The 23,917-nt window shown below is 40.1% G+C and overlaps 3 protein-coding genes across 3 annotated transcripts; 2 read left to right on the top strand and 1 right to left on the bottom strand.

The window, feature by feature from the left end:
* The first annotated feature begins 277 nt into the window (after window positions 1-277).
* LOC115677204 (uncharacterized) lies at window positions 278-6,395 on the top strand. Its single transcript, XM_030600327.2, has 3 exons — window positions 278-3,017; window positions 5,155-5,462; window positions 5,788-6,395. Exons 1-3 carry the CDS (start codon window positions 847-849, stop codon window positions 6,156-6,158), a joined length of 2,850 nt encoding a protein of 949 aa, XP_030456187.1. The 5' UTR covers window positions 278-846; the 3' UTR covers window positions 6,159-6,395.
* A 7,737-nt stretch (window positions 6,396-14,132) lies between these two features.
* On the top strand, window positions 14,133-17,794 carry LOC115677550 (protein kinase G11A-like). The gene is made up of 2 exons (XM_030600733.2): window positions 14,133-14,978; window positions 16,878-17,794. The coding sequence occupies exons 1-2, from the start codon at window positions 14,383-14,385 to the stop codon at window positions 17,674-17,676; spliced, it is 1,395 nt and encodes a 464-aa protein (XP_030456593.1). The 5' UTR covers window positions 14,133-14,382; the 3' UTR covers window positions 17,677-17,794.
* Window positions 17,795-19,757: 1,963 nt separating this feature from the next.
* On the bottom strand, window positions 19,758-22,583 carry LOC115677593 (copper transport protein ATX1-like). The gene is made up of 3 exons (XM_030600781.2): window positions 22,424-22,583; window positions 20,891-20,966; window positions 19,758-20,316 (listed from the first exon to the last, which is right to left on the bottom strand). Exons 1-3 carry the CDS (start codon window positions 22,430-22,432, stop codon window positions 20,087-20,089), a joined length of 315 nt encoding a protein of 104 aa, XP_030456641.1. The 5' UTR covers window positions 22,433-22,583; the 3' UTR covers window positions 19,758-20,086.
* Window positions 22,584-23,917: the final 1,334 nt, after the last annotated feature.

Consider the following 23,917-nt stretch of genomic DNA (forward strand, 5'->3'; position numbering starts at 1 on the left):
GTACAATGTGATCACTGAACTCTTAATTTATCCAATGATGTTGTCCCCGAACTTAAATTAAAGGAACGACATCATTGAATATTTTTCATATAATTTAAGAACTAATCTGAATATGTACCAAAAGTTCATAAATTACATTAAATAAATTAAAATTTCATAAATTATATTGAATAAATTGAAAATTTAAGAATCGTATTGCAAACTTCGGAAATAATTTGTGTCACTTTGGATGCTAAAGTGAGCTGCATAAAAAGGCCAACTGTCCCCAAAACGCATCATCTGTTGGTGGTCACGTCTTCATCTCGCCGTCAAGCGCATCATCGCTCTGCTAGAAAAAAAAAAGTGAGGAAAAAAAAACGATCTTTGCTGCTGCTGCTCATGGTGCTTCCGGGTCGGACGCTCTCCAACGCTCGCCTCCCGAGAACCTCTCCGTGCGCCGCCGCCGCCGCCGATCCGTCGACGCCATCGACGACGACGACGACGACGACGACGACGGCTCCTTCGTCGTCTCCGCTCGATCAGGTCCGAATCTGAAAAAAGGACGGGGAATTGCTTTTATCTTCTTCCTGTTGTTGCGTCCAATTGCTCGGTTGTCGCGATCGATTCGGCATCGCTGTGCGGCGATCGATCGGCCCTTGCTTGGGTCGTGATCGGTGATCGTAGCGCCTAGGGTTTCTGGCGATCGCTGACGAGTGCTAGGCGCGGCCTCGCTCGGTGTCCTTAGTGGATTCGGTTGGACGAGTTTGAGAATTTTGAGTGCGCGGGGTTTGGTTTGGCTTGATCTTGATTAGGGAGTGGGCGAGTGAGGTTAATAGTATATTTTTTACTTGTTGAGTTAAGGGGAAGATGCAATCGAAAAGGCCTCGGGACTGTGAGGGATTATCTCCGGTGGGGAAAACCCAGAAAGGTAAGCCCGCAGTGAGTTCTGAACTGCGCGGTGTTTCGCAACATGGTGGTCTGGACGGATCACATGGCGGCGATGATCGTAGGAGTATGAACCCTTTGGGATTGGATGAGCCTTCAGGGGATGCGGGAAGAAGTTCGCCGAAAAGAAGGGGTTCTTATTTACCCTTGCCTGGCGCTAGGGATGGTCGGGTCGATTCGAGATTGGCGACGTCGGGACATATCAAGAAAAGGCCTTCCAATGATGAGTTTAAACAAAGGGAACTTGAATTGGGTGAGTTCATTGGGGATTCTGATGCTGACGCAGATGATACTAGACTGATGCACGGACAATCGAACGATTATGAGACTCATAGATTGATAAAGGGAAGAGATAGTAGTCAAAGTAAGATCCCACCCTCTGCTCGGGAATATGCGATGGTGGATAGAAAAGCAGTAGCCATGAAAGATGGTGTTATAGAGGAGCCTTATTGTGAACTTTGTGCGATGGAGGCAGCATTACAGGACACTGATATGCGCCGGTATGAAAGTGAAAGATACGGGTGCCAAGATCGCTTTCACTATAATAAGTTGCAACATGTTAAACCTCACCAGCAAAGCGATGCAAGATTTCATTCAAGAGCTGTTGCTCGCGCATCTCTGCCTGCAGCTTATTCTAAAGAATTAAGTTATCGCAATGATTTTGGGAGGTCGTCAGGCAGTCATTCACGGAGAGAACTTATGTACTCTCATGGGGTTAGAGAGCCCTTGAAATCTATGAATAAAAATTCAGAGAGGCAGAAATATGCAGAAACTTCATATGCAGGTTCCGATTACCAGAGAATGCCTACTGATTCTGGAAGAGATTCTGATATGGGACTGAGGAATATGCACATCCACAGGCAGCATGCTTATGACACCCCGGGGGATGAGCAGGATGACTATTTTGATGGCAAGCCACAAAGACTTGCTCATGAGATTGATAATTTGCATGAAGCGATACCTGTTCATGACCAAGTGAATAATCAAGTACAGTACGGCCATGGTGAAATAAATAATCATGCTAGAAAGGTGACAGGACCAAGTATTGTTCGATCTGTAGACGATGATGAAGAAAATACTGATGATTATAGGAGTTTTGAGAGGAGAAGTGCATGGAATAATGCTACCATGGAGGAGTTAAGTGTTCCAAAGAGTTTTAAAGCATCAGATGTTTCACATCAAGATTGGACACGTTCTGATTATGGTTCGACCCGCGCCATTCATAAGAGCAGATCATCGCAAGAGTCTGCCTTTCTACGTATTGGCGTAAAGCAAGTTAATCAGATCTCAAAAGTTAGACCAGGATATGATATTAGAAGAAATGAGGACTCATTGACCCCAAAAGAGATCTATTTTGATTCCTCCATGTCCAAGTATGATAGAGGCATGCCAAGAGTGAAGAGACTGAAAGTGGAAGAAGGCTGCAGTTATGAATCTTATAATAGGATACCGAAAAGAAGAATGTATGATGTAGAGGAAGATTTTGGTGGCTATGCTTATAGAGGTTTAATGCCTGCAAACAGAAACATATGTGAGTTTGAGGATCTAGATAACAGCGAAGAGTTGGTTGAGGAAGATTATAGGACTGACTTATACTCATCTAGTGGTGTAACATATGATTCTGATGAAGAGAGATTGAGTGAAATGGCATATTATAGACAAAAGCATCATCAAGATGATGTTTCAGATGATTGTTGGTCATACCAAAATGGTTTGGAGCATCAACAAGTGCATCCATTGAGATTATCGGAACATGGACATAGATACTTGAAGAGTTATCATAAATCTCAGCCTTTGAAACAGTACAAGTCACAACATTTTAGTTACAAGAAGCGATTTTACAAAAACCAGAAAATTAGGAAGAGATATGATGAATCCAATGAGGGTCAGTTTTCAAATGATGGTGATGGATTCGAAGAACCAGAAAGTGCCGTAGTATCTGAATTTCCTGAGGAATCTGAAGAATTTGAGAAATCAGTGCATGATGCCTTCTTAAGTTATTCAAAAAAGCTTAACACTAACTCAAGGGTTCAAAGACGATACCTGGCTCAAGGAAAAGCTGGAAGTTTATTCTGTGTTGTATGTGGCAGGAGGTCTGTTTTCCTATCCAATCTTTCTTATTTGAAGGTGGAGTACATGCTTTATATTTTGACTGGTTGTCTAAGGATTATGCTATTGTGTTTCAAGCCATGTCAGCCGTAAGCTAATATCTTTCTGATGTTTAGGCTATGCGTAGGATTATATAATTTCTTAGGTCAATCGGCTGAGCTTCTATTGCAATGGCAGTTTAGATGCCATTGTCACTGACCCTGGCAGCCTTAAAAAAGGAAAACAAACTTCTCTAGGGTTGGTGCTGTATGCTTTCTGACATTGACAATGTTCATTGTGACTTCGTACTGTGAGTGGTGTATCATTCAAGTTAAGCTATTTGAAGAGAAGATATTGACGCAGTTGTAGTCATGAAGATTTTGGGTTCTGCTCCTCATCTGTCTCTTACTTATGCTGACTGGGCACAATTTTGTATGTTGACGAGCACGAAGTTAGTTTTGCTTGAGATCCATGCTTTCATATGCTAGTGGAAAACTATATCCATTTTCTTGCCAGCTAAATTGTCTGCAAGCTGTTTGGAGTGGAACCAAAATGATGGTAACAGTGATTTTCTAGCTTAGTTAAATGCTTTTTATCTTGTCCTGGGTATTCGGCCCAGTGGCAAGTGAGAAGTTTAGATCTGGCTTCCAGGTGTGATCCTGTATACGAGCAAAATCAAAATGGTTTTTGTTTGGAATCAGAGTAGTTCTCTGATTTTTATCTGTCAGACTTACTCACATGGTTTAAGGTGACAGTTCAAGGGGCATAAGTTTCTCTTTAGTTAAAATTATGCATTTTTTGGATTGGTCATTCTCAGACATAGAGCAGAGGGAATGTTAAAATGAGTTGCATACCTCCTTTTTACGTGGTTTGGATGGTGAAGGTACATGGTCATGAGCTTCTATGGTCAAGAATCAGTGTTGACAGGCTTAAAGTACCTTTAACTTGGCAGTGCAACTCAAATCTTATTAGATCTGCTGGTGCTGTACATTATTCTACTTGAGGCTTAATCCATATCTAGCTCAAACACGATTGAGGACTTTATGATTTTTCAACTTCCTGCTCAAACTGGTAATTACTTTACCAGTCTTTGAGGGTGTCATTACTGCATCTGGAGGTTTTCTTCAATCAGTATTTACATCATCATTTTGTTTTCCGTGTGTGGGTCCCTAAAATTGACATATCTCCCGGAGACTTTTTTATGCCATTCTAGTTCTCAGTTCATCGCATCCTAGTCAAGCATTCTGCTTCCAGTTGTTATACTGTTAAAAGTAATGGATATGTTTAGCTGATACGAGCTAGGTATATACTCATTTTGTTTAACAAATAAAGAATGATTGATCTATATAGTGACATCCTGGACATGTTTGTTAGAGAAGCTTTGCGCTCTCTTCACGCTTGTCACGTAGCACATATGTGCCCATGCACACACTTGGAGATGCACATGCATGTACGCAAGCACGCCTACGCACATAAACGCACCCAAAAGGTGCTGTTTTCAATTTAAGGTAGCTTAAATTTTGAAATTATAAACCTTACCAAAAAAAAAATTTTTGAAATTATAATTTGACAAACACACTCAATACACCCATTCACCCACCCACTTGAACTCAATTTTTCACACTCTACTCACCGATTTCTGTCAGGTCTCTTGGAGGTCTGCTTTTATAGTCTGATATACAAGTCTATGGAGTGCATTCTGATGCACTACTGTTGGTGTTTTCTTCTGGAAGCAGCATGATGTTTTTGTAATTGTTGGTTAAAGGTTCATATATTTTTCTGCAATAGCTGGCTCTCGGGAAGCTGCTATTAAAGGGAGTTGCTACTACTGAATGTCTTTTACTACACAACATAAGCTTAGTTAATATGGTTCATTATACTGGTTTATAGTCACTGGTTCTTGATCACATTTGTCTTGATCACATAAGCTTAGTTTCTTCTTATTTCTGTAGGCCTCATTTCGACTTTTGGTTTTTAGTGCTTTTTTGCGCTTTAAAAGATTATTTTCTTTTGAGGATGGTTAATGTCTTTATTGAATAACATCTGCCCCTTATCTGTAGAACAAATAATATCGTCATGCTGGTATTACAATAATGCATTATTCACTGTACTGATTAATTTTGTATCACTGTCCCACAACAGCTCCTCCAAGGAGTTTCAAGGTACTCAGAACTTGGCAAAGCATGCCCTCATGTCTCGGAAGGTTGGGCTGAGAGCTCAGCATCTTGGTCTTCACAGGGCAATCTGTGTTTTGCTTGGGTGGAGTCTTGTGACTGCAGACCCGATAAATTGGGTTCCAGAAGTGTTGCCTGATGACATCGCATTGACTCAGAAGGAGGACTTGATTTTGTGGCCTCCCCTTGTAGTCATACACAACATTTCTATGGCAGTGGATGATCCTAAAGACCAGAGAGTAATCCCTAGGGAAAGGATCGAAACATTTCTGAGAGGTTCGTGCTTGTGTAGGTTTTTTAAATGAGAACATGCTAATCCTTCTGAAGATGACTTTTTAAAAAATTTCCTCTTCTTTGTCACCTCCTTCGTGAAAAAAGAGTTGTTTTTTTATATTTAAGAAATGCAACATCTAAACTAATTTTGAGAGTCTTGCATATAGCATTTCCCTTTGGCTTTGTCTCAGAGCTTCTGATCATTCCTGATTCACTCGTTGTGTGATGTGCCTGATGTTAAGGCTCAATATGAAGTGTTCATTCTAAAAGTGGGATATTGACTTCTATTATAATTATGTTACTTGGTTTGTTTTCCGTCTTATGGTAGGTAAAGGTTTTGCGGAGGGTAAAATGGTGGTTTGTCTTGGGAAGCCTGCAGACCAAAGTGTCATTGTGGTGAAGTTCCTAAACACATTCTCCGGACTTGGAAATGCCGGTAAACTACACAAGTATTTTGCTGAGAATAAACGTGGGAGGGTTGAATTTCAGAAGAGAGCTACAGATCATGTCCAAGGCAATGATAGTGAAGCGCCAGGAATGCAGGGAGATAACCAAGAGGAGACACTTCTCTATGGATATATGGGGATTGCTGAAGACTTGGACAAAATCGATTATTATGCTAAGAAGACCAGTTGGGTAAAGAGCAAGAAAGAGATCTACGATCTTGCAAATGCTCCCGTCAAATCCAAGGAGAGCTAATTGTACCCGACTGTGCCCTCCGTGATCAACAAAATTACGCGGCATCATGAGTTGTGCTGCAATTAGAGCGCATTTTAAAGGCTGGATGAGGACCTTTTTTATATTGTGAGATCTGTCTATGACGTGAAACTTTCATTTGGTGAAACTAAATATGTTTAATGCTTCTAAAGATAATGTACAGGTGCAGTGACCTGTTGCTGCTTTGCACTCTAGTCTAATTTATGTTACCTTTCTTCATGGTGCTATTATTCATCAAAAGAATGGCTATTGAAGCAAGAACACAGATTCACTAAATATGTTTTATGCTTCCAAAGATAATGTACAGGTGCAGTGACCTCTTGCTGCTTTGCGCTCGAGTCTAATTCATGTTACCTTTCTTCATGGTGCTGTTATTCATCGAAAGAATGGCTATTGAAGCAAGAACACAGAGAGAGGGAGGGAGGGAGGGAGGGAGATTATTGAAAACAGCTACAACATTAAAAAATGTCAAATTAACATTAAAAAATGTCAGATTAAGAGTTCAAAGCTTGGGAAGTCTAAATAGAAATATTTAAATTGACAGGATTATGTGATACATAATGTAGTCGGTAAGGCATGGAAACTCCTGCAACTGTCAGCTACCAAGCAGCTACAACATCAAAGCTCTCTCCCCTTCTTCTCCTCCACCCATTGCTTGAATGCTGTTACAACACGGCACCAACTTCACATCGACGGTCGGCGATGGTCGCGACCTTTATATTCCGATCGTGGTTGGGCACACCTTCATATGGCCATGGACGTCGCCTAGCTATGCCAAGCTCCCGGAGAAAGCTTGCTAAGCCGTCGCAGGCTCGAGTGGCAGTCAGTTCACGCAACCATGGCAAGAGCTCGAGCTCGAGCTTGCCATGAGCTTCTTGCATGGGCATTGGTCTGATAATGGTGCAGTGGTGTAAGTTTGGTTGGGGGGGATTGGGATTTGAACATTTGAAGGTGAGAGAAGAAGAAACTTTATTTGCATGGTGGCGTCCACAGGGACACCCATATCGGTGCGACTTTATTAGTCACACTCCAGCGTTAGGTGACGGCCATTTTAGCTGGATTGAGCCGAATTCAGTGCCGGAGGGGCTTGAAGGAAAGAATGCCTTCTGGAAGCACTTCAAGTAATTAGATCCGCAGAATCTCGTCTTACCTAGTGTTAGGTTCAATCTTCCGTCCTAAAAAGGTCTTCGTCAAATGGGAAATCCTCTTTTTCCATGGCATGGACGTTTAGATCACACATCAAAAGAAAGAGTTGTAACGTTTGATCAAGGAGGACATACCCATCTCTTGATTTTAGCGACATGAACAGTGTTGACTGTACTAGGGGGCAAAACGACGAAGACTGAAAAGAAAGGTTCAACTCGTTGCTCTGTCATTTTAGAAGTCATTCACACTGACATAATGGGGCCCAACTCATCTAACACATTTTATGTAGCGGTGGTCCATAAGCTGTTTCAAATACATCTCTTACCTGAAATAGAGGTGGAGACCTTTCAGATATGAGAAAGAGTCACCAACGAGATTGTGGTCAAAACCGGTAAAAATGGAGATTGTGAGGCCCCCGACTCTTGTGGAATTTGCACTTGTCACAGGTAATATGGATGAATCAATCACCTTTTCATCTGAATTTTCTTGTTTGGTATAGTGTTAATACTAGCTATCTATGTAACGGAGAAAAGAAGCGCCGGGCATTCTTCAACCGAAATCAATGTCGAGCGGCACCGGATCCAAGGTCTCATCGATTTTCCTCCCGGATGTGGACCTTTCGCCCCGAGGATCAATCATCTGACGATCGGGACTAATGAGGGGGAGTTGAGAGACGATTCGATCTCGGAGAGCATTGTTCTTGACGGATGCGAAGAGTCGATTGATGAAGAAGAAGAAGATGATGATCCCTGAAGAAGATCCGGAACAAGTGATCATCTCTAACCACAAGGATGATGGTTTAGGGGATCTTGACCCAGTCGAAGGTGAACATGAAGACGTAGATGAGGATGAGGATGGCAGCAATGAAGATGGGGATATTGGCACGGAGTGTCTCACGTCGGATGATGATATTAAGGGTGATCAGGTAGGGTTTTTACCTAGCTATGGTCGTGACGACGAAACAGTCGACATGATCGAGAACGATGGAGATAATTAACTAAGCGTTGGATACTATTCTCATGACACGTTCCTTTTCATCCAAATACATCTCTTAGGTTAAGTGTGCGCTTGCAAATGTTTTCTTCAACTGCTATCCTTGCATGGATTTATCTTGATTGATTGGCTGTCAAAATCTATCGGTTATTCACATGTGAATTTACAAGACAAAGGATGAGAGAAAGATTTAAACTTTTCCAATTTGAGAAATCTTATGGACTAAATTATATTCGTCTCGTCAATTTTGAAGATTTATTCATCAAAATGAATCGATAGAACCAAGTTTTCAATGTCATAGAAATTTGGTACAAACATATAAGAGACGAGTTGCGTATTTAACGGACAATGTTTTCGAAGTTTTCTTAGTCAATGAATTTAATTAGTGAGTTACGGACATGATTATTACCCCTTCAAACAAGACCCTAAGTATAATACAACATAATTAATCCCATCCCTTTTTTTATTTAAATCTTACTAAAACACTACCAAAGATATAGCTAAGCTACACCAACATTATTATCATGTTTGCAAAAATATAAATTATGCATTTTCGCCTCCTTTTTTAGGTCATTTTACTCATCTTCTTCGTGAGATTTCTCTTGGAGTATAATAGTAAGTTAGTAAAGACCAAACATTGAAGTGAAATCTACAAGAAGATGGGTTAGACTCTTCTTGAACTGGATTTTCAGAAGTATCAAATGTAATGCTTTTGACTATATAAACTTCAATGAAAAGTGTACCGAAAGTCCTTTAACTTGTCACGAAAGTACAGTCGAGTCTCCACACTTTCAAAAAATACAATTAATGAAAAGACTTGATTTGATCAATTTGATAAATTTTAAGGTTTAATTGTACTTTTAGAAAGTTTTGAAATTCAATTGCATTTTTATAATAAATTTTAAAATTTAATTGTCACGCACTTTTTCCTAAACTTCATGATGGCTTTTTGAATGAGCACGTGTACTATACAGTTATCCCAGCTTTTGTAGGTTTGAAAGGTCAAAGGGTCAAAACTGCTTCATGAAATGAATAGTCAATAGATGCCATCATTACTAGCAAAATGCACTTTTGTTCCCAAGAACTTGCATGAGAGCTTTTAGTTGCGATGGCATGTCAAATTATTATTACCATCTCTTTTGTAGCATCATGCTTCTTGTTCTTCTAGGAGTGAACAAAACGCTTTGTTTTTACGCCTAATTAAAACCCATTGGAATCTAATCGATAAAGTCACTAAATCAGTCTGTCTGTCGTGATCCCTACGGGCCAATACTCTTAGTAAAGTTAGTCTAATAAAAAAAACATAAAATTAGTCTGCAACATTGGGTTAATCACATTTGCAAATAATTTAGGCTCTGCTTGTTTGCTGGAAAATGAATTATTTGAAAAGCATTTTTTTCAAAAATACTCGTTTGTATCGCTTACAAAAATAAATAAATAAAAAATATTTTCATCATTCACGAAAATATTTAGGTATAAATTGTTGTCGACTATAGAATCAACTATTTATTTCAAGTGGTATAATCGTACAAACGATCATTTTTATGAAAATGATTTTCAAATCATCCATTTTTCGTGAAACAAACGGAACTTTAGAATCTACATGAGACACAAAATGAGTTTTCAAGATAATTCTTCTTACATTTAATAGAGATGGCTGCATTCTTTAGATAGATTGCTTTGAAGAAAGGGTAAAAACATGTAACAAAAGGCCACTATTATGATTTTCACTTAGAGTCACCTCGCAACTTGAATTTTGACGAGCAAAACTCGGATTTTCAGAACTAACTTAGAGAGCAATGTGGCACACTGTGTATATTTAGACATGTGATCCGTATTATAGTACCAAACTGAATTTTTGCCAAATCACTTTATATACTCGGAAAACTGATCGTCCATGGATTTTTCTCTTACTCAAGTTGTTACTTATAAAATTAGCTTACTAGCATTGCAAGACTTAAGAAATCTCTCCATTAACAATGGATGGAAGCGGGATGGGTACAAATAGGGTACCTGACTTGCGCGATGTCTAATTGGACGGATAGCGGGTTTAGAAAAGTAGGCTATGTTTGGTGTCAATTACTAAAAACCCTATAGCGCCAGATATTTTCACATTCTATTAGAAATCATTCATTTTTATTTCAAGCGATCATTTTTAGGATAATGTCTTTCAAATCATTTATTTTCTACGAAACAAATATAGCATAAATATAATCACCAAAGACAAAAAGAAAAGAATATGAATATACATATTAGAGCTCTCTTTTAGAAACAACTTATAATTGGGAAAATTAGTAAAAAGTCCTAAACCTATTGTTTTTTTGCCAATTGAGTCATAAACCTTTCAATTTTGCCAATTGAGTCCTAAATATTTTCACATTTTGCCGATTGAGTCCATCCGACCAATTTTAGCCAAAAATCACTAACGTGGACACTAGCTGTCCTACATAACATGAGCAACGCTGACATGGACAATTTTAAATAAAAATTTAATATTTATTTGAATTTTTTATTATTTTTTCTTTCTTTCTTTTTCTTCTTTTTCTACCAAGCCCCGGGGAGGGCTCACTATCCCTCGCCAAACTTGATAAAAAAAAAAGGAAAAAAAATTATAAAAAAGTTATAAAAATTGCTCACATCAATGTCGGCTGTCCTACATGGCATTACCGATGTCCACGTCAACCCAGTTAAAATTGACCAAATAGACTCAATTAGCAAAATATGAAATGGTTTAAAACTCATTTGGCAAAATTTTGAAAGGTTTAGAACCGAGTTCGCAAAAGTTTAATATATTTAGGATTTTTTGGACAATTTTCACCTTATAATTACTTACCATATGGCATATAATCAATTAAATCAAGCATCCTGGAAAACCCTCTCCATAGATCATTGCTTCATTATAGGGTCTTGCTTCAACTTTGACAAATTTGCAAATAGCTTGGTTTACGGCAGTAGTTACCAAATCTAGTTCCAATGTTTAGTAACTTAAGTTAATAGGTGGAAGAAAACTGCATATATAAAGAGTATATGAACTTTGTAAACAAGTGATATAGGATACTTTAACATAATGGCATTTATTATGATTTTAGGAGGACTATTTCGATAACCAAAATGACTGATGACGGTGCTCTCATGAGTGGATGCACACTGAGAAATTGTGATAATGTGCAATAACGTATGCTGGCTGTGGGACCATCTGTTAAGTTTCAGTTGCATCTGTTAATCAAGCTATTGGTCATCAAAGTCTGTTGACGATTCATTATCATCTTGAGTTTGAGGTGGATATTTGAAACATTATTTAAATGAAGAATTTTCTTATTTGCGTCTAACCTCTTGTAATGTTTTATTAATTTGATTGTTTATGTAACCTACGGTCCTACACTTAGATTAGATTACTCTTTTCTTGTTTCTACATTTTCGCCTCTAGATGTAATTTTCTTTTTGGTGAATACAAAATAGTCTTTTTCACTTTTGTGTGTGTATATATATTACCAAGATTATGACAATTCCAGGGTATTGAAGTCATGTGTCTATCCATAAGGAAAAGTGTCAGAAAAGTCCTAAATTTATTGCATTGGTGTCAATTTAGTCTTAAATCTTATAACCTAGAGCCAATTCAATCCTTTCAACTAATTTTGGTTAGACATTCCTGACATAGACGCCGGTTGGCCTATGTGACATGACCGACACTGACGATGACATTTTTATTAATATTTTAATAATTTTCAAATTTTTTGTTTTTTCTTTCTTTGTTTCCTCTTCTTTCCTCCGGTCGCCGGTGAGGGCTGGCCTTGCCTAAGTGACCGACGAAAGGAGAGGCCGGCAAGGCTCCAGCCCTCGCTGTCTCTAGCGAGGGCTCAAACCTCACTAGTGGCTGGGTGAGGCATGACCTCACCCATGGCTGGCGAGGCTTGACCCTAGCTAGCCCAGCGTGAGGCCGCCATTGTGACCTCTGGTGAGGGCTTAAGCCTTGCCAGTGGTTGGGCGAGACACGACCTCTCCGAATCTGGCAAGGCTCGACCCACGCCGGAGGCCACGAGGTCAAGGCTCACCTTCACCGACCCTCGCCTCTAACCAATCACCAAGGTCCGGCGACCAACTTGAGGAAGAAGGAAGGGAAGAAAAAAAAAAGAGAAAGAAAAGAAAAAATAATTCGAAAAGATATTAAGATATTATTAAAAGTTGTCCACGTCAGTGCCGGCCGTGCCCGGTAGGCCGACCGACGTCCAAGTCAGCAATATCCGAGCAAAATTAGCCAGAGGAATTAAATTTGATTTAGGTCAAAGGGTTTAGGACTAAATTTGCACCATTAAAATGTTTAGGACTAAATTTGCACCAATGAAATAAGTTTAGGACTTTTCTGACACTTTTCCTTCTATCCATCTCGTTAGAAAAAAGTTTTCTCCGACAAGTTACCCTAGGCCACCGTTTCATCACCGTTTCATCGAATCAAATGACAAAAAGAATAACACGTTAGCTTGCAGCAAACATGGACAATTCTCCAAGCACATAAAACTTGGCATCATTCACATTCGGAAAGGAATTCGAACATTCGACAAATGGTTATAACTTTACTGAATCAAATAAGACTTTAATTCACTCATATTCACTTGGAAATATAATATTGGTAAAATTTTGAGTGCAAGATAAGGGAAAGACTCAACAAAGTCCTGAAATTTCTGAATGAAAGGATTTAGACAAACCAAGTGCCTCGAATACTTTAGGGTCTGGAACAAAACCTAACATCATGAAATTTACTCAGAAGAGAAAATACATTTTTTCACTTTTGGAACATATTTAAACAAATTCACACAAATTAATTAATCGAATAATCCCACCCCACTCCCTTTATTTTCAGGTGCATCAAACCCATGATTATGTCTTTCAAACCAAATGATAGAGAAGGAAGAGAGAGGCAAATCCGAATGACGAGCAGAAGATAGCATTCAAAAAGATGAAAAGAATTAAAGGGGAAAGAGCTAAAAGGAAAACCAACAGTATCTTTTAGTACCAATTCAGCCTAAGAAAATCTCATCAAAATATCCTAGAAAATCAAAGAACTAACTCAAAATAAGATTATTGGGGCCTTGGTATAACCTTGTCATGAATCCTGAGCATTCTCGTGTGATGCCTCGCCCAATACTCTTTTAGTGACTGGGAAATAAACTTATAGGTGCATAAATTAGTCACACCGCATGGTTTCAATTTCGTATATCACCAACTATTTAAAAAAATTCACGTTGGCCTACATCTTATCTAGTCTATAAGGTTAGCGGGTTGGGTTCACTTATATTAATTAATTCCTATAATAGACATAATCTTGGTGTTATTATTTATAATAACCTACTGGCAAAAGGGTAGAAATAGTTGGAAACGATGTCCCAATCGATCGTCATTTTTCTTCGATATATGTAGCTATTTCGGAAGAATCCTAACGGTATCAAAAGAGATCATGCGAAGATAAAATTGAAAAGGTATGCAACGCCTTAACACCCCTTTTCCGGACATGCAACAGTGCCAGTCAAATGCTGCATAAACTAATCCACGAAATCTTGGCTGGACTACATCTAATGACAACAATCATATGATCTTGTCTTTAGCTGAATCCGCCTTAAAAAGAAATAACGAATGTTTCAACCCTAATGGCGCACAGTATCCTAGATATGCTGTGCTTTGATGGTGAGATTTCAATTTCAATAGCATTAAAGTATAATTGGCCAAATTTAGGGCACCCCCACTTGGCCCACCTATAGAAAAAAGGCAACTAAAGAAAGGGAAAAGGCTAGAAATAAATGTTAAATTATATTGGGCCATGGAATAAAGATAATTAGCTGGAATTAGTACCCAGCTATTGGGTCCACAAGTGGGTCCTAGCCACACAAAAGCAAGCCACATGGCATAGCTTGATTTTGCCGGCCCATACATTCCTATTTCCCCTCTCTTCAAAACCCTCTATCCTTTGAATGCTCGCTCACTCTCAACTCAATCCAACTCCATCGCAATCTCTCTGCCTCTCATCAAACAAGTTCCATATCTCCACTAGAGGGTGGCCTCACCACCACCACCTATGGCCACCGCTTCGCCAGCTGTGGTAGCCGCCTCGACCGACACGAGCCAACCATGTGCCGACGACTCGGCCGACGACCTACGGAGCCTCAGCTTCAATTCTGCAACGACGGCAGTTGATACCGTAAAACGTAGCCCGAGCTCGGGGTCGGAGACGACGTGGACCGCCTCGAGCATCTCCAACTCGTTCGTCAAGCCCCACGCGCCATCCGACGACCCGCGCTGGGATGCGATCCGGCGCCTGAGGAAGGCCCGCGATGGCTCCAAGCTCGGCTTCGACGACCTCCGGTTCATGTACCGGCTCGGGAGCGGCGACATCGGGAGTGTGTACCTGGTGGATCTGAAGGGCGGCGGTGAGTGCATGTTCGCCGCCAAGGTGATGGACAAGAAGGAGCTGGCTGGCAGGAACAAGGAAGGCCGGGCAAGGATAGAGAGGGAGATTCTGGAAATGTTGGACCATCCCTTTTTGCCCACCCTCTACGCCACGTTGGATTGTCCGAGGTGGTCTTGCCTGCTGACCGAGTTCTGCCCCGGCGGGGACCTCCACGTTCTCCGGCAACGGCAATCAGTGAGGCGGTTCGGTGAATCGGCTGTCCGGTACGTCGAATTCGTTACAATCCACATTAACATAATCTCTTGGCCCCCCTAAGAGATTATGTTACAACTGTTTCACTTTGAAGTTGAATTTCTGTTTCTTGGCATTGTGTGGCGAATGAGCGTGATGAACGAAAGATGATTTAATAATCAAGGGGAGGACCACAAATTGAAAAGTTCACGAGGATTATTAATGGGGCATGTGGGAACCGATTGGGTTTTGTTGGATCAGAACATGGGACCGATTTTGATTGCGGGCATGAGCCACCAACAAAGTATTAAGTCGTGTCTGTCGTGCACTGTGAATCATAATAAATGCAACCATTTGATGCAGTAAAGTACATACTAAGGTCTCCTTCTTCTGCAATGATTACTGCTCCATTACCAGTTCTGGTGAATCTTTCAGACGAATTATATTGTTGCTGGTACCAAACTTTCACCCCTAAAGTTTTGCTTTTAAAAAAGAGTGATTTCCTTTCCATCAAAGCAATTTCCTTATCAAATGTATATATAAATACCAAGTTCGAAACGTCAAGGATTTACCAAAATCGTGAAAAGATTTTTGAGTGTTTTAAAAGAATTATGTTGAGGGTTTTGTTCACGAGCCCCTCCTAAGGTGCTCTTTAACCATACCTATTATGGAAATGATTTTGATTTTCAATGCACTGATTACACATTACACGAAAAAGATGGTACATTAGAAATAATAAAATCTTTATGTTAATCACATGCCATATATGACGAAGCATGAAATGATTTTCATTTCATTGTCTTTTCCCCACCAAAAAAAATATTTGTTCAACCAACATTTTATAATGCTCCGATCGGACGAACTGAAAATGTTGTTATTTGTAAATTGACCTCAGTATCTCTCTGAAAAATCGAGACACCCACATTCAATGATTGATATAGTTAAGCTTTAATCTGGCCAAAAAAGTATAATTAAGCTTTGATAAAAAAAGAAATGTCCCTTCTAAGGAGCTTTTTCAGACCCTCAAAAAAGAGAAATTCTGTGTACTAGAATTACGTGGATTGAAAGATTTTTTTGTGGTTGGATTGTGTGAGGCCCACTCAAATTATCAAATATTACAGATTTGAACTAGTAGTTATATGCCATGCACTGACTTTGCATGGCATGGCAAAATACATAAAGACAAAAACATTAGTACTCTTTGGCCTTAACACCTCTCTCTCTAGACAATACAATTTATTATCATTCTTTCTTCTTTTTTCTTTTTTTTTTTGTCGGCTAGGTGTATTTCTAAACTTTGAAATCCCTCTATGAATAGCTTGGCGGGCCCCTAGTGGGCCCACGTAAAGAAACCGTGTAAACCTATAAGTCCCCCCTATTTGGAATGGAGTTTCGAACTTTCCACCTCTACATTCCCGTTCCCACGTGAAAATGATGGCCACTATATTATTATTCCAGTTTAACTATAGTCTCGTCATCAAAATCCGATTTCTTTATTGGTCCTTCTAAAGTTGGAAATTTCTCTTTTGTCACGTCCTTAGGGTTTACCACTTTCTCACTTTTTATTTTGTTGGGTGGGGGCATGATTTGTGAGATTCTTCTTACATCATTCCCCTCTTTTTTTCTCTTGGATTGACATGCCATAAAGAAAACGAAACATAATCAAAGGGGCCCCCGCGATTCAAATCTCTCCTTGGCCTGCTTGAACGCCATGATGTAACCCGCCACGGACCACCTACCTTCATGATTTCTTGTCATTACGCACATTCTCTCCTCTTCATTGAGCTTCTCGAACATGGCAGACATCTTTCGTAGACTTAGAATTATGTATCTCTTGTCTCACCCGCATGCCTTGGTACTACAAATCCAAAGATTATTTATGTTTTGCTGGTCATATTATAAAGTTTCTAATTCATTATTGTTTTAACTAGGTTTTATGCATCGGAAGTGGTGGTTGCACTAGAGTACCTACACATGATGGGGGTCATCTACCGCGACCTCAAGCCCGAAAACGTCCTCGTCCGATCGGACGGCCACATAATGCTCACGGACTTCGACCTTTCGCTCAAGAGCGACAACCCCGCATCGACGGCTCAGCTTGTCTCCGGTCAGGACCCGCAAGCTGGGGGCCCCACCAGTGACAACCAGGCCGAGCCCCCTCCGTTCGCCGACTCATCGTGCATCATCCCCAGCTGCATAGTCCCCGCCGTGCCGTGCTTCCACCCGAAGCGCAAGCGCAAGAAGAAGCCCAGCGCCCGAGGCACCCTTGAGATCGTGGCCGAGCCGATCGACATCCGGTCAATGTCCTTCGTCGGGACCCACGAGTACTTGGCGCCGGAGATCGTGCTGGGGGAGGGGCACGGCAACGCGGTGGACTGGTGGACGCTGGGGGTCTTCGTCTTCGAGATGTTCTACGGGGTGACGCCCTTCAAGGGGATCGACAACGAGCTGACCCTGGCCAACATCGTGGCCCGGGCCCTCGAGTTCCCCAAGGAGCCGTCGGTCCCAGGGCCGGCGAAGGACCTGATGGCGCAGCTCCTGATCAAGGACCCGGCGAGGCGGATGGGGTCCACAATGGGGGCCACGGCCATCAAGCACCATCAGTTCTTTGATGGGGTCAATTGGGCATTGCTAAGATGTACTAAGCCACCCTACACTCCAAGGCCGATTGATTACAAGGACTTGGTGAAAGCGGATAGCAGCGCTGATAATTCAGTAGAGTATTACTAGGGAAATCAATTAAGGAGGATGTAATTTAAGCAAATCCTAAGCTTGTTTCTCACACTTTCCACAGCTCAGACCGTGCACGAGTCAAATCACATTGGGTAAAGCATGCCTTGGATGCCAATCCTGATTGGAGGAGGAGACCCACTTCCTCTTCTTATCTCTGATCTTTATCCCTAATCTGTCTACGTCCATCCTCTTAAAGAAACTTTTTGGGACAGGTGGGGCTTCAATCTTTAGGACTCTCGATAATGTCGATCTAACTTTGGGGATGATGATGCAACAACGTGTTGCTTGCAAGGTCAATCGAAGTTTTGATATTAAATCAGAGACTAGCTCGTCATTCACGGAGAAGAGACTTGAATTTGATAAGACAAAGCATAAGAAAAAGAAGGTACATCTCGTTGTATTAAAGAGAAAAAAAATTGATGTTTAAATAGTCATATGGTGCATATATTAGAGAATATGTTGTACATAATATTGCGCAAATTTGGGTTATTCTCTGATCTTTATGCATGTGCCGTAAACGTATATAAACACACAAGCGTGTGCCGGGGACCTGATAAAAAATTATGAAGTTTGGAAAACAATTAACTTTAAGCAATAATAAATGCAAAACATGTTAATGATCAACTGTTGGTGGTGAAATTTTTCAGATAAAAAGGAAGCACTGTGTAAATGTTCTTTTTTGGAAAATATATCAAGGGAATTCTCAATATGCATTCGTGGGTAAAGATAAACTAACGATTTTTTTTAAAAATAAATTATACTATTGCATATTGCCACAATATCAAATGATTTTCTTTGTGATATTGTCGTGGACAATGAGATACCCATAAACTCTTGCCAAAATAAAAGGGTGGGCATTAAATAGTTACCAAAAAGATGAGAGAGAATTTTTCATAAAAAAAAACCCAAATATATGAAATTTGGGAGGTGATTAATTATTTTGTGTAATGTTTTTAATATTATCGCTCTTGCAAGTTTTAGTCTCGATATCGGTGTTTTGAATAATACAATAAATACAATTTTAGACCAGCGCAGTGGACGGACATTACACTGGTTATAGAAAAGAGGATGTATTAGACTGTTTGATTCATAAAAGGACCTTAGTGTGCATTGTCAACCAACCCCAAACATGGAATGCATTGAGGGAATGTGGGGGAGAGGGAGGAATTACTCCTTTCTATTTCTTGCCCCATTCTTGCAATTTTGCACTTAATCAAAATGATTATTTTGACACGAAGAGACAGTCCACATTATGGAAGCACATGGCCTCTCCTTTAGATCAGACTGCAATGATGAATCTTGTCACCATGTGGGATCAACATCTTAAACACGTTCAAACCCAACTTCATTACCCATTGACTTAGTTCATGACCAATGCCGCTTCTAGCTTGAATGAACATGCAATGATTCAGTACCCCGCTGAGAAGGCCTAGCCCTCCATGCTCCGGATACACTTAGAAAATCAGAAGAAAGAGAATAAAAAGCGTTTGCCCTTTTCTTGGACCATCTTCCCACAGTAAACAGAGCATCTTCTCTTTCACATCATGTGTTCATCATTCCATTTAGCAGCAGCAGCAACAAACCAAGCCCTTTTGTTTTTCCCTCTGTTGGTAAATATTAAGGCAAAAAAGAAAAAAAAAAACAATGCATTTTTCTTGTTCTTATCAGAAGGAGGTTTAGCTTTCATCATGCACTGCAAAATTTGATTTCTTTAATTTAAAATTGCAGTGCTGAAGATTTGAACGCAGATAAATGAAGTTGGAACACAGAAAAATAGAGGACAATGACCTACTCTTGCCAGAAAAGATGCTTTATCTTCACGCATGCTTGCAGATAGATATGCCGCATGACAAAGGTAGATAAATGGTACTTGTAACTAGTCATCCATTGCTTTATTTTGTGTCAAGCTCTCTTTCACCAAATGATTGAAGTGATCCATCAATTTTGATCATCAATCGAGACATGATTCGTTTAATTCCATTTCCAAATTCCATATAAATGAAGAGAGTAGTCTTTTAAGCTTCGCGGCCTACCACTATGGCTGCAAACTTGTTTTGGAGGAGCCGATAAATTCCATATCAACTCAACAAATGATCTCAGCCATCCGGAAATAATCACAAGTACACACTAACTAATCAATCGTAAAACGATTCATTGGTCATACGTTAGTAAAAACTGTTGAACTCCACGAGTAAGATGCCATCGATGCCTAAGGCGCACATAATCACAAGGAGTTATTTCTTCTTAACTAGCATTCGAGCACATAAAACACTTGACAACTGAGTTCATGTGAACTAGAGTCTAAGCTCACTTAATAATCGAGTTCATGTGAACTAGAGTCTAAGCTCATCGAGATTGAGCATATTTATAAATCACTAGCGCCATTAAAGCGAATGGAGCAAAGAGATTAGGCAGTGGCCACCGCTTCAGCAGGCTTCACTTCTTCGGCGGGCTTCACTTCTTCGGTGGGCTTCACTTCTTCGGTCAGCTTCACTTCGGGTTGGGCAGGGGCTTCCGCTTCCCAGAAAGCAGTTTGTTTTCCGGACTTTGAGACGGTTTGCAGGACAGCATCGGGCTGCAAATCGCTCTTGACTGTCACCTTCTGTTCCTTCAGATCGATGTCAAATGATTCCACACCTGAATTTGCAATTTTTTTGCAGTTTCAGGATCAGAGTAGGTAATACCAATCAATTTTGCAACCACATTATTTTCAGCAAGTGAAGATTCTAGCACACAGATGTAAGATCGAAGAGTGGAAAAATGCAAATTAAGAATGCTATCAACGATGTCAAATTATTCATGTTTCTGCTGTTTAATTGGTCTTCAAAACCATTTTGAAAAATATGGGCAATACAACTGATATATCTATCTTAAGCACAATTCTACGACTGGCAAAGCAGGGGACATGCGAAGAAAGTTGGAAAAAAACATGTTGCCGAGCCAGAAAGTAAACAATTTTTTAACTGCTGACGATTTGGAGATTGCAGATTCCTTATTTGTTGCTTTTCACAACCAACCGCTAGTTGGAGGAAAGGCAAATTCTAAGGTATTTTAAATATACTTGTGAAAAGTAGACTTGAAGAACAAACTTCACATAGCAGGGAAGCGATACAATGCAAAACAACCATAATGTCCTGCTTATGTGACCAAAACAAGGACAGATTGTTGAGCAGAAAACAGGAAACAAACAGAGCATGCACGACTAGCGAACCTTCCATTTTTTCCAGCACCCTCCTGACAGCTCCAGCGCAGCCTTGACATGACATGCGAACCTTGAGAACAACAGTCTGCGGGAGTAAAACAAAGTATCAGAAACCAAAAAAGAGGAAAACAATATAATGGTTTCCTTTTCCTTATAAGAACTCCAAATGTAAAGAGGGAGAAGTCAAGAACAAGACAATCCAGACATAAGGAAAGAACAGATCAATACAAACTTTGGAATTCACAAAGACCAACTGAACTTGTGCGCTCAGATTACATATGACTTCACACGGGTCACTTAAAAGTCAGTACTTTACTATTTTGAACAACCAAGCACAACCAGATCAACATTCATATTAGTGCAATCAGCTGAGCTCCTCTATGAAGCCACGGTAGAAGATAGATTATCCCCAAAATTAACTTTTTAAGAAGCCTTCCTATTTGTTCTGGAACGACAGATTGTTTTTGGGGATGACACTCCTGCTTCGTCGTTGCCTCAGTGGGATTCATGTTCGTGTCAAAATTGTTGCATTTGTTGGGATACTTATAAGTACTTCCATCTCTTAGTAATCTAAATAATCTTAGAATTTGGTTGGATAGATAAGACATTAAGCTCCTAAAGAAAAAGTACTTTCGATGGCATTTCACAGAGAAGTTGAGTGACTCGAGTCTTAACATTCGACCTCCACACTGGTATGTGTATTTAACCAAGGGTGAAATGTTACAACCACCTCTTGGACAGCACAGAAAGGACGAAAACCCTATAGATCAAGGCACGCATTTAACTAAATCAAGAGGGAAAAGTGGGGAAAAAAGTCCCATGTGCTGGTATCATCTCAAGTACAGCTACTCGGTAACCACATCTCTCGTATATCTCCTTTGCAACTTTTTTTCTATCAGACAAAAGGAGATGGGGATAATTTGGAAGCTCTGAATTCTGGGATTTAACACTTTTGCAGCCCACCCAACAGGATTTTAACAAGCTAGGAAAGAAACAGAAAACTTTGCCACATTAATTCAATGACATAACACAACACTCATCCTCAATTACTCGAGCATAGACTCATTTCAATAATCACAGTCATTCCAATTTTAAAATCGCCGATGTTCAGGATTAAAGCATCACGAAATAACCCCTCGATGCTTTCAGAATACCTTGAGTGCTTTATTTCATTGACAGCTGACATAAGCAGAGCATAGTATTTGCAGCCAAATCACAGGCTCATCCAAAATATTCAGTCCAATTACAACCAGTCTACATGCGTATTCACGCATCATGAGCTAAACAGGCAATCAAAAGGTGCAAGCTCCTACAAAGAAGCCATCTTGACTTCTCAGTCAAATCAAAGAAAGCATGCCTCAGGCACCGAAAAAAAAAAAAAAACCAATGATTACCTCGAAAAAAAAACTCATCTTTGGGCAACAAGAATTTTGCCCATTCACACACAGAAGAGGAAAAAACAATCCGACCAAACTCTCGAAAACAAGAACACCAACAATGATCAAAGCATTCGTAAACTAATTGCTGACATCAGATGAATACCTGAGACATGGTTCTGAGCCTGAAGAACGAAAGATAAACCAGAAACAGAGGAAGACTTTGAAATTACGGTTCTTTTTTTTTTTTTGTGGCGTCTGAGGGTTGAAATTGGGGTATCCGGTGGTGGTCCTTATAAAGGAATCGATAGGACAGAAGGGTCGGTTCGGTTTGGTATGGAGGGCTGGGTGTCGGGTCCACGGCTCGAACCCAATGACCACCATCATATTGAATTGTCGATTCAAAGTTACCGTAACGTTTAAAACACCCTCTTCCCACTCGAGTCTTGATTGGCAGGTGGACAGGCGAGATTGCAAGTGTCAGGGGTGCTTTGTGGAATACATGTCACATTCTTTATTTGCCTTTTGGTTCGAGTTGGATGCCCACTCATTCAGGTCCGTTCATGATATGAACAAAAACAATGTTTTGCATGGCGTGATTGGACGCACGCGGCGTTTTGAGTGGGCCTACGTGGGTTGGTCCTTCCGATTTATTCTTCAGGCCTAGTGAGCCACTAAGGTCATGATCAGGTCTGTTACCTATGGAGTTCATTATGTCGAAATTCCTTTTTTCTAATATCTTGCAACACACGCAATATGACTTCCATTTATCACGGGATACACGAATTATCCAAGATAGGTCACACGAAATCGGATGATGCGATTAGAATCAGATTCGTGATAAGATTAGCGGTGAACAAGATTCGGCCGTCAGAACTCTCCCCAAGATTTTGGGCGGTACGGGAATATCAGGGAGAGAGGGTAGTACAAGGCCTCTCAGTTTGCGGTACCAAAGTACGGAGAAAACAAGGGTGCCTATAACTGCCTGTGGGGCATCTTGTCCTACTTTCTGGTAGGATAGGTTGGTGAACCGTTCATTGCCCTACTTTCTCTTTTTGCCTTTATTAGTTTATATTTTTTTTCAAGAATTAATACCATGAAAAATTTCAAACTGATACATCTGTGATAATTTTATCCCAAACTAATTTTTTGACCACTAAAAACCCTCAAACTGGTACACCTGTGACAATTTTACCCCGCATTAGTTTCCGTTAAATTTTACTGCTAAATTGCTTTGTTAAATGACACATGTTAATTGACGGATATACCAGTTTTGAATTTTACCCTCTATTTATCACAGATGTACCAGTTTGTGATTTTTTTTTTCATTAATCCAATTTAACTGAAATTAACGGAGGGTAAATTTGTCACAAATGTACCAATTTGGATTTTTTTGTGGTCAAAAAATTAGTTTGGGGTAAAATTATCATAGGGGTACCAGTTTGGAGTTTTTAATGATCAAAAAATTAGTTTGGGGTAAATTTATCATAGGTGTACCAGTTTTGGGTTTTTTGTGGTGTTAACCCTTTTTTCAAAGCAAGAATACCATAGCGGATCCTAATCTCATTTTTGGATGCGATAGAGAGTTTATGAATTGGATACTCACATAACCACTCATTGATCAATCATGCCTAAAGTATCATAATGAGACATGGCCATT

This window comes from Syzygium oleosum, unplaced genomic scaffold (assembly GCF_021117445.2).
Source record: "Syzygium oleosum isolate NSW1041296 unplaced genomic scaffold, Sole_v2.1 Sole_v2.07, whole genome shotgun sequence".
In the NCBI taxonomy this organism is placed as follows: Eukaryota; Viridiplantae; Streptophyta; class Magnoliopsida; order Myrtales; family Myrtaceae; genus Syzygium; species Syzygium oleosum.

What these genes read in the sequence shown, in the direction of transcription:
- LOC115677550 (XM_030600733.2), top strand. Translation starts at nt 14,383, where the DNA reads ATGGCCACCGCTTCGCCAGCTGTGGTAGCCGCCTCGACCGACACGAGC. An exon ending in TTCGGTGAATCGGCTGTCCG is followed by an intron (nt 14,979 to 16,877) that starts GTACGTCGAATT and finishes TGTTTTAACTAG; the next exon opens with GTTTTATGCATCGGAAGTGG.
- LOC115677593 (XM_030600781.2), bottom strand. An exon ending in GGTGCTGGAAAAAATGGAAG is followed by an intron (nt 20,317 to 20,890) that starts GTTCGCTAGTCG and finishes TTGCAAATTCAG; the next exon opens with GTGTGGAATCATTTGACATC.
- LOC115677204 (XM_030600327.2), top strand. Translation starts at nt 847, where the DNA reads ATGCAATCGAAAAGGCCTCGGGACTGTGAGGGATTATCTCCGGTGGGG. An exon ending in TGTGTTGTATGTGGCAGGAG is followed by an intron (nt 3,018 to 5,154) that starts GTCTGTTTTCCT and finishes GTCCCACAACAG; the next exon opens with CTCCTCCAAGGAGTTTCAAG. An exon ending in GATCGAAACATTTCTGAGAG is followed by an intron (nt 5,463 to 5,787) that starts GTTCGTGCTTGT and finishes GTCTTATGGTAG; the next exon opens with GTAAAGGTTTTGCGGAGGGT.